This window comes from Myotis daubentonii, chromosome 2 (genome assembly GCF_963259705.1).
Source record: "Myotis daubentonii chromosome 2, mMyoDau2.1, whole genome shotgun sequence".
Classification (NCBI taxonomy): Eukaryota; Metazoa; Chordata; class Mammalia; order Chiroptera; family Vespertilionidae; genus Myotis; species Myotis daubentonii.
The window spans coordinates 94,623,663-94,638,385 of NC_081841.1; the positions used below are offsets into that span (position 1 = coordinate 94,623,663).

Genomic DNA, 14,723 nt, shown 5'->3' on the forward strand with positions numbered 1-14,723 from the left:
TATTTATTGAAGTTTTTTCCTGAAAAACTAAATAGAGTGATTTATTTTTCCAGAAGCCTGTTTGGGAAATAATTCTTGTTTTCTTCTTATAGCCCTATTTTCTCTACATTAATTATCATAGAAAAAAAAACATGCAGCAACTATTCCCTGGCTGGTGTGGTTCAGTAATTAGGGTGTCCATCAGTGCACCAAAGGTTCAATTGCCAGTCAAGGGCACGTGCCTGGGTTGCAATTTCCATCCCAGCTCCAGACCAGGTGGTGTGGGAGGCAACCAATCGATGTGTCTTTCTCACATCAAAGTCTCTCTCTCTCTCTCTCTCTCTCTCTCTCTCTCTCTCTCTCTCTCTCCCCCCCCCCCCATTCTTCTTCCACTCTCTCTAAAAAAAAAAAAATCAGTGGAAAAAATGTCCTTGGGTGGGGATTAACAATAACAACAAACTTGCAACAACTATAATTCATATTTTAAAAAAAATAGATCTTGCCCAGGATTAAAGTAGCTATAGATTTTAGACTATTATATCCTACCTAAAACTCAAAAATCATCAAATTTTAAGTCTGGAAAGGATTATTTAACACATAGAATATTTTTGGAAGGCCCCCTAAGAAACCTACCAATGAATGAAGTAGGTGACATGGAGACAATGAAAAAAGACATAATTTTCACTTAATATAATTGTGTACTTTTTGAAATTTGAGCCATATGCAGCATATATATATATATATATATATGTATATATATATATATATATATATAATTTTATTAATTCATTATAAATCACCGAGCGAATCTGAAGAATCCCTCATTTTCCGGAGGAGAAAACTGAAACCAAACAAGGGGATAAGCTGCTAAAGATCACACCACTAGAGAGAGAAAAAGCTGGGCCTGGAACTTAGGAACCCAGTAGAAGCTTCCAGTGTTTTGTCCCTTACCACAATGCCATGTGGTAAAACAGCAAGTGCTGCCCTGACCGGTTTGGCTCAATGGACAGAGCATCAGCCTGTGGACTGAAGGGTCCTGGGTTCAATTCTGGTCAAGGGCTCATGGCCAGGTTGCGGGCTCGGTCCCCAGTACTAGGTGTGCAGGAGGCAGCCGATCAATGATTCTCTCTCATCATTGAGGTTTCTCTCTCTCTCTCTCCTCTCTGAAATCAATAAAAATATATTAAATATATTAAAAACAGCAGTGCCATCTTATACAAAATAAAAATATTCCTATAATGCTTTTCAGAATTGTGGTCCTCCAGAGCAGCGGTCCGTGAGGTCCGAAAGGTTGGCGACCACTGCTCCAGAGGTCCCGGGACTTGTGACATAGTGCTTATCATGAATATTTTCACAGAATTTCTAAGGCAAAGGGACAGAGATGACAATCCCATTATCAAGACTCTCACCAAGTATTAAGTGAGTGGATAAAGACAGAACATCAATCAGCATGTGGGTACTATGTCTCTCAGACAAAGTGAATTTAAGCTTAACCAGGCCAGGAAAATGTTACAGCTTTCATTACTATAAACAGTAAGGATGACTGATGAGGGTGAATAGAATTAGAAGGACAAAGAGCTTATTCCAGGGAATTTACTCAGAAAAAATAAAGCAAAAGCAGATAACAGGAAATTCGAGTTTGAAAGAAGTCTTACTTCCACCGTGGAACTACTCTCAAGTAGGAGAACTACGGGAATTATGAAGGCCCCTTCTAGTCCTAAAATCCTCAAAGAGGCGAGGCAGCTTCCACTCCTCCTCAGAGCAATTCAAGCATACTTTTCTTTCCTCTTGGTAAGAAAAAACAACCTTTTGTTTCAATGGGCACAAATTCAGGGAAACAGCAGAGTTTCCATAGGGCGGAATAAGGGAAGCCAGAAATGAAAACTATTCCAAAAATGTTTGAGTTTGTCTGCTTAGACAGAAGGTTCTTGGAAGAAAGGAAATTTACTTCAGGGATTATTCTTTCCTTTCTAGGTCTGTATGTAGCCTTCACTATTGGAGAAATACATGCATGCTAGACATTATTAGGTCTTTACTATACCTTTTGATATTTGCCAAACATACTGCAGTCATGTATTAGTTAGTCTAAAAGCACTGGGTAAGGTCTGTTTGCCAACCAGTTGCTCTGATGAAACATTTAAGGGAGAATATGAAAGGATAACAAGCCTGGCCAAGAATAACCTCCAGCCACTACTACTGCTCATATTTCTAATGAGAAATCATGGCATAGGGATAAACCACAAAGATTTTTTTAGTCAACTCTGGGTCACAAGGTCACCCACTCTGAGAAGTGTCTCTCACCACATCTACAATCCTTGATCAGGAACAAAAGGCCAGAGAGAGCTCAAATTCTAGCACCAGCCAACCGCTGTCATCTCTAGGGAATCTATATCAAATGCCTAGCCTCATCAAAGCTACTCAGAGTATTGTTTCAAATTCCATCTCCAATTTTCACTAAATAATTCAGGCATAGGAAAATATTTGAAGTTTACTTGTTAATAATTTTTCTACTTTGTTGAAAAGAAATCTGCCTCATGGTAAAACAGTCACATAATTCAAAAAAGAAAAAAATCACAAGAAACTTAAAAGTCAGATATTATACTTCACATTAAAAAGGTATTAATGTCTAAAGCTCTAGCCATGTATTTCATGAAAAACATTAAACACACAACCTGGAGCCAATAAAGCATGAGACATTCCACTCCCTCTGAACAACAGATGAGTTAAACAGTAATAGAGGCTGCACTAATATTACCTAGGGCAGGAGAAACATTTGGTGACTCACATATTCCCCTTTGATGTCAATGTCTAAATTAAAGAGCTGGTTTCTTTGGGAAGAAAAAAAGGGGGGAACTTTAAAATTATCCATTTAAACTTCACTCCCATAAATTAGCCATTCTCAATTTCAAAGTCAATTCCACTTTTTCCCCCAAAAATCATGAGTCATATCAAACATCTGGTACCCGTGAAATGTATGGCCTTAAATGTATTCAACTAATTAAGATTTATTGAGTGCCTACAACGGAACAAAGACCATCTGAATTCAACAAAGACGCTCAATTTTAACTTTACCTACTCCTAACACCTCCATATTTATAACTGTAAATGTAGACTTTCTCCCGGCCTGAAAAAAAAAGTGCAGTGAGCAAATTTCACAGAACGCAGTTATCACATAAAGAAAACTGATGAAAGATGAAAATGGGTGCCTCCTCCGTGACAATGACTTTTTGTTTGTGTTTTTATTTTTAATCCTTACCCGAGGATAATTTTTCCATTGATTTTTAGAGAGAGTTAAGGGGAGGAAGGGGGAAAAGAGAGAGAGAAACATCTATGCGAGAAAAAGACATGCACGCGGCCCCCACCAGGGCCGGGATGGAACCTGAAACCCAGGTACGTGCCCTTAACTAGGAATCGAACCTGAGACCCTTAGGTGTGCAAGGCCGATGTTCTAATCTAAACACACCACTCAGGGCTCCCGACAACGTTTTTAAACGGTTTAGAATTGTTTACATATCTGCTACTCTAAATATCAGACTAAATCCTTACACACTAAATGTTTGTGTGTGTGTGGTTTTGTTTTGTGTGGGGTTTTTTGGGGGGTTTTTTGCCGTGGTATGGAATAAAAAGAGGGGGATACTGTCGGTGTGTATGATTTGAATCTTCAGACAATGCCAAAGTTTTAAGCCAATGATTTCACGCCGCTCCCCATTAACTTTTCAGTAACCTGGCAAACAACAACTGACAGGCTGAGATTTCGGATCGTTTTATTTCTGGCAGAGGGAGAAAAAGGGACATGGCCGAGAAAGGGGAGCACAGATAAGGGGGACGGTGTGTTGCAAATAAGACAGCTAAGCTTGAATAAGAGATAATTATTACAAAGCAAATAGCAGCAAAAGAATACTTTTGCATTTTCAGCCCATTAAAGCAATGGCATTAGAGCAAATTGTTAAATACCACCGGCAACCTTCCGCTTCGAGGACCCAAGAAAAGACTTCTACCAATCTGTCATGACTGTCCGAGGCGGTGCGTGAAGAAGCACAGGACCCGCGCGTTTAGAGAAAGCGAGGCCCACAGAGGGCAAGACGAGCTCGAAACGAAAACTCCAAGACTTTCCCAAGCAGGAACGGAAGTCCCTGATCCCGGGGCAGGATGTTGAGCCGCCGCTCCCCACCGCCACCCTGGGAAAAAGGAGGTCCTCCATGGCAGGGGAGCGAGGGGGCTCCAAATCAGCCCCACCCTCCCCTACCTGAGCCCACCGCCCTCCCTTCAGAGAGCCCACGAGGACCGCCCTGTCTAGCTTCTGTCCTCTTCCCCGCTCAAGACGAGACCAGCCATGCCCCTCTCTGACCTGTCCCCGCTGGGTCCGAGGCGGCAGCGCGACGCCTCCATTCCCGCCGCTCAGAAAGTAGCCGCCACCAACCAGATTCCCGACTCCGCGGCTGGGATGCCAAGCCTGGCGCGTGTCCGGGCCCCGCCCCCTGGAAACCGCACCCCGCACTGTTGCCACCGCCAATTGGCCCACGGACCAGCCGCTCCTCTCCCATTGGCTCTTCCCGCCGTCCGGCGTGGCGGGGTGGGGTTCTCAGGGGCGTAGGAACTCCGAGTCGGAGGCGCCTGCGCCGGAGCGGGGATGACGCTCGAGGGCTGGGTGCCTGGACCACTGTGCGGGCGGGGACCGAGGATGCTTCCCCGCTGGGAAGCAAGTGGGTCAGAGGAGCCGCCCAGCCCCCACAAACTGAGCGGCCTCCCCGCACCCCCGTGGTGTGTACACAGACCCCCGAGAGGGAGCGCTACCCGAGGTCTGTAATATTAGAACTTACAGAACTTACAAAAGTTAAGTTTAATTTATAGCATTCCAAGGTCAAAGTTGTTTCCACATTGGGTTTGCATTTCTAAGAAGGCTAGAACTGGGCACAAGCTAGGAGGACCGAGCTTTGCACTGGGGCTGGGTCAGCCTCCATTCGCTGTGACCCTGAACATGGTTCATTACTTGTGCTTTAAATTCCCATCTATACAATAAAAAGAACAATCCTTGCTAGTCTACCTTGGCCTGGACCTGACACAGAGTAGGTTCTTAAAGCTGAGTGAGATGCTGGTTGTATGGTGAAAGCACAAAGAAGACATTTTGTTGACTGGGCAGTTCAACAATACTAAGAAGTAGTGTTCTCTGAAAAGTTCCCACATTTATTTATATACTTTTTAAAAAAAATCCTCACTCGAGAATTTTTTAATATTGATTATAGATAGAGAGGGGGAGAGAGAAACATTGATTGGTTGCCTCCCATACCCGCCCCATGGGGGCTTGAACCCTAAACCTAGGTACCAACAACCTAGTTATGTGCCCTGACCAGGTATCAAACCTGGTTGCTATATGGGAGGACACTCCAACCACCTGAGCTACCTGACCAGGGCTATTTACATACATTTTAAAGTTACTCCTTTTTAACAAAATTATTTTTATTGATTATTAGAGAGAGAGAGAAACATCAATGTGAGGGCAAAACAATGATCAGCTGCCTCCTGCAAACCCCCTACGGGGATTGAGCCTACAACCGGGCATGTGGCCTGACAAGGAATCGAACCAGTGGCCTTTAGGTACATGGGACTATGTCCAGACAAGTGGGCCATACATACCGGTCAGGGTTATCTACATACATTTTAAACAGTTACTTCAAGAAATCATTTTGTCATTCTACTTAATACTTACAGATTTTTTTGGTTGGAAATGAAAAATCAAAACAGCAAACCTAGTATGCTCCCTTTATCTTCCTGATTCTACAATAACCACTAAAACAGGGCTTGCTGCCTTTCGTCATTTTGCCTTTCAACAGATGTTGTTGCACAGGTGTCGGCTCAAGGTAGACTAGCAAGGATTGTTCTTTTTATTGTATAGATGGGAATTTAAAGAATTTGCTTTGATTTTTTTCTATCCATGGGGTGATAGAGGAAGCTGCCACTGAGCACAACAAAGTTGGTACTCAAAAATGTGGAATGAATTAGTTTGAATAAGGCGATTAAAGGATTAATGAGTAGTGGTTAAATCAAACAATTTAGACCTTTAGTGTCAGAGGCAGTGTTGCTGCATTATTAGCAGTCAGAAGCAGGGCTCTCTAAAAACTTTCTGCAATCATTTATTTAAACACAATTTAAACAGTTACTACAAGATATTTTAAAGTTTTAAACAGTTAATACAAGAAAAACATAAAACACTAAAAACTGTTTATAAATTTTTAAAAGCAAATCTTGGAACTGAATTCCATCCAAGGTTCTGGTTAAAATACCTTTTTTCTTGATGTTATTGGTATTATTTCCATTTTATTCTATTGATGAACTTTTCTGTAAGTCAGAAAAGTAACTTTAGCAACTCTATGAACAGCAGCAATCAATTTCTTGAGATTACTGATGTAATCCAGTCAGTTTTTCACAAGGAACTGGCTTTTGCTGAGCTTCCCTCTCTCCCTGAGGTAAGTGAGCAGGTGCCGTCGTCTCCTCCACGTGACCTTCACCCCATACTTCTCCTCAGGGGTGTCTTTAACCAGAACAGGCCCAGGCTCTGGGCTCTCAGGAGTGCTAGTGTGAAGGGAGCAGCTTGGCAGGCTGTTTTCCTTCTGATCTGGGGGAAGCCCCACCTGCTTCACAGAAGATGACTCTGGGGTCTGGATATCAGGTGCAATGAACATATAAGGTAAGTTTTGAAGTTCATGTGCTGACATTTCCCCATAGCTTGGGGGACTGAGCATTGGAACTATGGGCCTTCCGGAAATGTCCTTTACTGAGTGATTGGGGCTCTGCTGGATTAAGGGGCCTCCAAGTGTGGCTGAACTGGAAGAAGACTGTGGACTCTCAAATGTTAGATGTGGAAACTTGGAGGTGGCAGATTTTCGATTTGAATGTCTTGGCTGGTCTCGGTGATGATGTTTCCCTTTCCTGTTGGCTAGGAACCAGCTTTCTGCTGTTGTATCAAACTGAGGTGATACCTAAGGGTCAAAAACAAAAAAAGGTGAGGACAGCTACATACCAAGTACAAACCTAAGGGAAGAAATTATACCCAATGACCAGAGATCAGAATCCTAAATGGGACTCACTATGGCCCTGGCCGATTTTGCTCAGTTGTTAGAGTGTTGGCCCTTGTACCAAAGGGTCACAGGCTCAATTCCTGATCAAGGGCACATACCTCAGTTGCAGGTTCGATCCCTTGCCCCCCTATTGGGGTGAAAGCAGGAGGCAACCAATCAATGTATCTCTTTCACATCAATGTTTCTCTCTCTCTCTCTCTCCCCTTCTTTCCTTTTCCCTCCCTTTCACTCTCTCTAAAAAAATTTAAAAAAAAGGAAAGAAAAAAAAATCAATGAGCCTGGCCGGTGTGTCTCAGTGGTTGAGTATCGACCCATGAAGCAGGAGATTATGGTGCGATTCCTAGTCAGGGCACATGCCCAGGTCGAGGGCTCAATCCCCAGTAGGGGGTGTGCAGGAGGCAGCCCATTGAAGATTCTCTCTCTTCATGTTAATAAAAAATTTTTTTTTTAATTGTGAAAAATATATATTTCCTCAGGTGAGGATTAATAAATGGAACCCACTATTGTAAGGGACACAAAACAAAAATACCTGTTCAATGGGATATTAATAGAAAGGGATATGAGCTTGGGCAATCTATTTGATCTCTCTGGCCTTCAGTTTCCTCATGTGTAAGAAAGGGGACAATTCCTCTTTTCCTTTATCACACTATATAGCTGCAACTTGTTTAACTATCTTTAAACTTTGAGGGCAGAGACCAGCAGTTTTATTCACCATTGATCCCAGCACCTAGCAGAATGCCTGCACAAAGGCCCCAGGTAAAGAATGAATGGCTGAATGCAAGAATAGGGAGTGAGATTGTAGATTGAAAGCAAATAGCACAGGACCGGGCATGTAATCCGTTCTTAATAAATGTTCATTCTTCTTCTCATCCACTGGATCTAACATTTATGTTTCTTCTACAACCATGAGCAAGTATGTCTCTCCTAAGCAATCCCGAGCAATTTATATTTATTAAGCACTCCTAAGCAGATGTTATACTTTAGTCTGGTCCTTTTGCTATACTACTTCCCAGACATACAGTAGCTATATGGGCTTTTAAGCTGTCAAAATATGACATAGGCCATTTCTGTTGGGGTTTTTTCGAGGTTCAATCTATTAAACAGTAAACAGAGTAATTAGCTCAGGAAACAATCTCATTTTTTACTAGTTCTGCCATTTATCTGGATTTTCTCACCCAGCTACTGGATAGTGAAATTTTTATATAAGCTCTTTCAGTCAGAGGAATGTGTGTGTGTGTAGGGTGGGATGGGGGGAGGCGGGGGGTGTGGACTCCAATTCCAACCAATCCAGATTGAACTTTCTGAGTTCAGTTTGAAATTAGAAAAGAAGATATAGCAGAAGAGATGGCTGACGAGACAGAAAGAGTATATTGCCTCCTTGTACCTGCCCCATGAATCTTATTCTTTGAAGGCCCTGGTTCAAGGAGCAGAAGAATCAGTATTTTGAGAAGCCTAACAGAGTAAAAGTCAAATAAGAATCCCATGGCCTACCCAGGAAGTGATGGTGTTGTGGTCAATGGGCTTGCTGGGCACCTGTCTAGTGTGGGTGATGGGAAGCTGTGGCGATCTATAGCGGTGTTTAGGGCCCTCCAGGGGCTGTTGGTGGAATAGCAGCTGGGCTTTCTGGGATGTTTGGCGGCGTTTTTTTCGGGGAGGCATCAATAGGTGATTGAAGAGCCGTTAGTAGCCACATGGTGCTGGGTGTAGTCAGGTACCAGAAGAAGCTCCAATTCCAACCCATGCCTGCAGAGAAGAAACAAAAGCTCTTACTCATACTCTGCCAGTCTGTTCTATCAACTTACCACTCCTACTGAAAGACGTGGGAAGTACAGCTTCCTAACCTACACCATCAGGTTAACAACAGTAGTTCAGAAAAAACACCCCCCGCCCCCCCCAAAAAAACAGTAGTTCACATGCAATATCTTATTGAACATGTGTTAAGTGTCATGCTGGGTGTTGAGAATTTAACAATGAAAAATAATTTATTCTATGATCATGTATTGAATGCCAAGCACTTGTGGGACACAGAAGTCAGACTGTCTCTGTTTCAAAGAGCAGGAGAGATAATTACAATAATAGGGCCAATGCTTCCACTCATCCCAAGGGAGGCTTTCTACAGAAGTATAAAGGGCAAGGGAAAGCAGGGAGGGCACTCCAGGCTGAGGAGCAGCGCACACAAAGCACAAAGAACGTGAAGGAGCACAGGAATTCAGGGAATCACAAACCCATGTAGCTGGACCCAGGTATGAAGAGATGAATGGCAAGAATGAAAGCTGGACATGGTGTCAGGGTTAGTTCAGAAAAACCAGGCGTGCTCTCGTCGGTGTGGCTCAGTTGGTTGGGCATCATCCATGCACAGAAAGGTTGCCAGTCAATTCCCAGTCAGGGCACATGCCCAGATTTCGGATTCATGTACCTGGTCCGGTGCATACGGGAGGCAACCAATAGATATCTCTCTCTCTCTCTACCCCCACCCCTATTTCTCTCTCTCTCTCTCTCTCTCTCTCTCTCTCTCTCTCTCTCTCTCTGAAATCAATAAAAACATTAAAAAAGAAAGGAAGAAAGAAAGAAAGAAAGAAAGAAAGAAAGAAAGAAAGAAAGAAAGAAAGACCAGGTGTATCATATGAGTTTGTATTTTAGCCCAAGTAGTCATTGAAGGATTTCAAGCAAAAAGATATGATCACACTTGGATTTTTTAAACTTTTCATCCCATATCATTTTATTTTTATTTTTTTAAATTTATTTTTATTGATTTCAGAGAGGAAGGTAGAGGGAAGAGAGAGATAGAAACATCAATGATGAGAGAGAATCATTGATCTGCTGCCTCCTGCATACCCCCTACTGGGGATTGAGCCTGCAACCCAGGCATGTGCCCTTGACTGGAATCTGCATGCCAATGCTCTATCCACTGAGCCAAACCAGCTAGGGCCCCAGATCATTTTAAGCACACACAAAAGTAGACTAAATAATATAATGAACCCCTATGTACCCATCACTCAGCTCCAACAACCATCAACCCATGGCCAATCCTGACCCATCCATACCCCTAACCACATCTCCTTCCCCTGTATTATTTGAAGAAAATATGATATTCCCAATCATTATATCATTCCTATTAATATTATCAAATATTCAAATTTTCAGTTGTCTCATAAATGTCATAATTGGTTTTTGTTTTCTTTGTCTTTTAGACAGGTCATCCTGGCAACAGTGTGAAAAGAGAAAACAAGAGCCCTGGAAGTAAGAGGACAACTTCTAGGAGGGTACTGTGTTACCTAAGTGAAAAATGGTGAGGCATGAACCTGAGCTGACAGTGGAGATGGGAGGCTGGAGACAGAGGCAGGATCAACAGGACCCAGAAAGTAATAAAAAGCCTGGAAAAGGCCGAAACCGGTTTGGCTCAGTGGATAGAGCGTCGGCCTGCGGACTGAAGGGTCCCAGGTTCGATTCCGGTCAAGGGCATGTACCTGGGTTGCGGGCACATCCCCAGTGGGAGATGTGCAGGAGGCGGCTGATCGATGTTTCTCTCTCATCGATGTTTCTGACTCTCTATCTCTCTCCCTTCCTCTCTGTGAAAAATCAATAAAATGTATTTTTAAAAAAAAAAAAAAAAGCCTGGAAAAGTATCCACTGAATCTAGTAACCAGATCAATGTTATTTGTTGTTGTTGTTGTTAATCCTCAACCAATGATATTTTTTTCCATTGCTTTTTTCAGAGAGTGGAAGGAGGGAGCGAGGGGAGAGAGATATATTGATGTGAGAGAGACATATCGATTGGTTGCCTCCCAAACACACCCCAACTGGGGGGGGGGGAGGGGAGGGGGTAGATAGGAAGTGAACCTGCAATCGAGGTACGTGCCCTTAACCAGGAATCGAACCCAAGACCCTTCCATATACAGGCCGATGCTCTAACCACTGAAGGAACCAGTCAGGGCTAACCAGGTCAATTTTAATACAAGCTTCGTCAATGTAATGGTGGAACAGAAGTTCGAATGCAATAGGTAGAGAGGTAAGTGGGGGGTGCAACTGAGCATCCTAGACTTAGAAAACCACAGAAGGCAGATTGGTTCCACTATACATTCATGATTCAGTTTTTCAGTTAACAACAACAACAACAAAAAATACCCTGATTTATGTCACTAGGCAGTGGAGATACAGGTTTAAAAAGGGGGAGGAGAAAATCTCTACCCTCAAGAAACTAACATTTTTAAACTAATACCTATTTGTTCCTTCATTCAACAAGTATTTACTGAGCGCCTACTGTGTGCTAGGTACTATTCCAGGTGCTGGAAATATATACCAGAGAACAAAATCAAATACCTACCCTATAACACTTATATCTTAGTTGGAAGTAATAAGAGGTATGGAGAAAAATCGAACAGGATAAGGAATTGAGCTGACTGGGTGTTATTTTAGACAGGGTTGTCAGGGGAAATGTATCTGAAAAAACAATATTTGAGCAAAGACCTGAATAAAAAGGGAGAACAAGCTCAGCTGGTGCGGCTCAGTGGTTGAGCATCGCCTTTTAAACATGAGGTCAAGTTTAATTCCCAGTCGGGGGGGTGGGGTGGGGTGGGGGTGTGTGTGCAGGAGGCAGTTGATCAATGATCTCTCTCATCATTGATGTTTCTATCTCTTCCTCTCCCTTCTCTGAAATCAACAAAAATATATTTTTAAAAAAGAAAAAGAAAGAACAAGCAAACAATAGAAAGATGTGAGTGGCATGCACTCTTCCTCTGGGGAGCATGCCCCACCTTCCCCTTCTCCTTTTCTTCCCCCACAGGCAAGCATCTCCTAAACTCTAAGGGACCCCAACCAGAGGAGCCGTGGAAGCGGCTGGTCCTCAACTCCCTGAACCTGTCTCCAAGGCCCCCTTTTCTCTGACTTCCCAGTGAGCCAAAGCAGCCCAACCTAGGCTTTCTTGTTACTTCCTCAATGCTTAGCTCTTCCTTATTTCACTGTCTCCAGCTTTAAAAAACATCCCATCTGAATGTGCTTTTGCTACGGCCAATAAAATTCTTGCTTGCTATACTAAAAAAAAAAAAAAAAAAGATGTGAACAAAGAATAGTCCAGGCTGTAAGAATAATAAGTGCAAAGTGAGAATATGCCTGACTCTTTCAAAAAAAACAGTAAGGTCAGCAAGGCTGACCAGGAGAGGGTAGGAGATTAGAACCAGTTCATGTGACACTGGGCTTTATAGGCAAGGTTAAGGACTCTGGATTGGATTATTGCTAATGTGATAGGAAGCCACTGAAAAGTTCTGGTGACACTGGTAGCAAGGGTAACAGGGAGAAGTGTGGAAATTAATCAGCCTCAAGTGGACACTACTGTTGTGTAGCTATCCTACTATGTTTATGTATTAACTCATTTTCCACAAAGATTATCTTAAAACTTTTCCACTTTCTTAAAACTTTAGAACTCTCCTTCTCTATCAATAAATGACCTATTTCCTACTTCACAAAGAATACAGCAAACGTCAAAGGACATTCATTTTCCAGAAATCATGCAAACCTGCATATATCTGCAGCCATTCCCTTTTTTCTTCTGTAAATAGAGGTCAAGTCTCTTTTGCTCTCTCTTTTTTAAAATATTTTTAAATATATTTTTATTGGTTTCAGAGAGGAAGGGAGGCGGAGAGAGAGATAGAAACATCAGTGATAAGAGAGAATTATTGATTAGCTGCCTCTTGCATGCCCCACACCAGAGATCAAGCCCGCAACCCGGGCATGTGTCCTGACTGGGAATCGAACCGTGGCCTGGCTCATACATAGGTAGACGCTCAACCACTGAGCCAGGCTGGCTGGGCCCCTTTTGCTTTCTAAGGCCTTTCCCTCTGATTGTGCTTTGGAGCCAAACATTTCAATAAACACCTAAAGGTAGATGACTTAAGTATTTATATATTTAGCTTAGAATTCTCCACACTCAGGACTCATATATCCTGCTGTCTATTTAACAGCCACTAGATGTCTCAAACGCACTTCAAACTTAATATGTTTAAAACTGGATTCATGATCATTTCCCCTGCACCCCTGCCACAAAAATGATTATCCTCCAGGGCCCTTCCAGGGCTCAGGAAATGGTATAATTCATTCAATTACGCATCCAGAAACTTTAGCATTTCCCTTTCCCCTCTCCCATCTGACCCAACACCTCTTCAACATGTCTTCAAGAATGCCCCTTTCTCCTCCCTGCATCTCCCTCCCACCTCCCCCACCACCTTTCAAGTTCCAACAGTCCAGGCGTTGATAGTTGCAGTAGCCTAACTGTTCTACCCTAATCCACTCTGGCACCCCCTGCAGAGACCTTTTTTAAAAAGCCTTTGTACTCACCATGCTCCCTCCAGCTACACAACCTTTCACACCTTACTCCCTTTGTTTTGAGGGTTTCCCTCCCTTCTTTGCATAAAGACATCAGATCTTACCAAGCTTTAGTTCATCAGGAAAAGCCTTCCCTGACCTACCAAGGCAAGATCTTATTATAGATACTCAAAGTTATCACTGACCTCTAACTTATCACTTCACGGCTATAACTCTCCACTAGCTTATTTTTTAAAATATATTTTTATTGATTTAAAAGAGGAAGGGAGAGAAACATCAATGATGAGAGAATCATTGATTGGCTGCCTCCTGCATGCCCCCAACTAGGATCGACCGGGAAACCTGGGCACATGCCCTGACCAGGAATCTAACTGTGACCTCCTGGTTCATAGATAGATGCTCAACCACTGAGCCACACCGGCCGGGCTCCATTAGTTTGAGTCTTCAAAAACGTCTGTGCTCCCTCCCTCTTTCCTTCCATTAGACTGTGAACTCAAACCTCCTCTGCCATTGTATCCTGGCAGAGCCTGCAACACAGTAGGTGTTGAATAAGTTAGCAATACTATATAGAAGAGATTGGTTTGAGGGGTGGAGGTGGATGAGACATCAGTATTTGAAGATCTGGAGCTGAGGTAGGGTTTATGGTGTGTAATTTTTTTTAAGATGTTGGAAACTTGCCCGGCAGCATGGCTTAGTGGTTGAGCATCGAACTATGAACCAGGAGATCACCGTTCATTCCGGGTCAGGGCAAGTGCCCGGGTTGCGGGCTCGAGCCCCAGTGTGGGGCGTGCAGGAGGCAGCCGATCGATGGTTCTCTCTCATCCTTTGTTTCTATCTCTCCCTCTTCCTTCCTCTCTGAAACTAAGAAAAAATATAGTTTTTAATTTAAAAATGTTGGAAACGTGATGAAGAGAATATGCTGCCCTCAGACTCTCGATGTGGCCGGGGAAGCTGACGATCGTTGGCTGTTGGTTCGCGGAAACGACCAGGGTAGAGGCAGGCCGGTCCCGAGGGCGGCGGGCGGAGGGTCTGGGTGCTCCGGGAAGCGACGGGGCTACACAAGGGAGAGCGGGCGAGGGGCCCGCCCCAGGCGCCGCCGGAGCCCCGGGTCCCGCCGGCCCGCCACCGCCGGAGCCCCCCGGCGCCCTCCCTGCCTCCCGCGGCCGCTCCCTCCCCACGAGCCGGCGCAGCCGCCTTACCCGCCGGGAGGCGTCCGGGCCGCTGCTCCCCCAGCTGCCGCCGCGTTCGAGCCCGGAACGCGGAGACAAGGGCCGGCGCCGATTGGCGACGCTTCGTCACGTGACCGCAACGCTCCGCCGGCGCCAATTTTAAACAGCGGAACAAACTGAA

The 14,723-nt window shown here is 43.9% G+C and overlaps 2 protein-coding genes across 5 annotated transcripts in view; both read right to left on the reverse strand.

Moving 5' to 3' along the window:
• TULP3 (TUB like protein 3) overlaps positions 1-4,458 on the reverse strand; it is a 78,408-nt gene extending 73,950 nt beyond the window's left edge. For 2 of the 3 annotated variants that reach the window (XM_059683871.1, XM_059683870.1), the window contains exon 1: positions 4,328-4,458. In XM_059683871.1, the coding sequence (XP_059539854.1) occupies positions 4,328-4,368 (41 nt within the window). In that variant the 5' untranslated portion in view covers positions 4,369-4,458. The remainder of the gene's footprint in view (positions 1-4,327) is intronic. The other variant, XM_059683872.1, reaches the window with a different exon arrangement.
• A 1,628-nt stretch (positions 4,459-6,086) lies between these two features.
• Positions 6,087-14,723, reverse strand: RHNO1 (RAD9-HUS1-RAD1 interacting nuclear orphan 1). 2 transcript variants are annotated; one of them, XM_059683886.1, is made up of 3 exons: positions 14,573-14,723; positions 8,589-8,798; positions 6,087-6,956 (listed from the first exon to the last, which is right to left on the reverse strand). In XM_059683886.1, the coding sequence occupies exons 2-3, from the start codon at positions 8,712-8,714 to the stop codon at positions 6,393-6,395; spliced, it is 690 nt and encodes a 229-aa protein (XP_059539869.1). In that variant the 5' UTR covers positions 8,715-8,798; positions 14,573-14,723; the 3' UTR covers positions 6,087-6,392. The 2 variants fall into 2 exon arrangements, with proteins under 2 accessions (XP_059539869.1, XP_059539868.1); XM_059683885.1 differs by having other exon boundaries at positions 8,547-8,798; positions 14,573-14,719.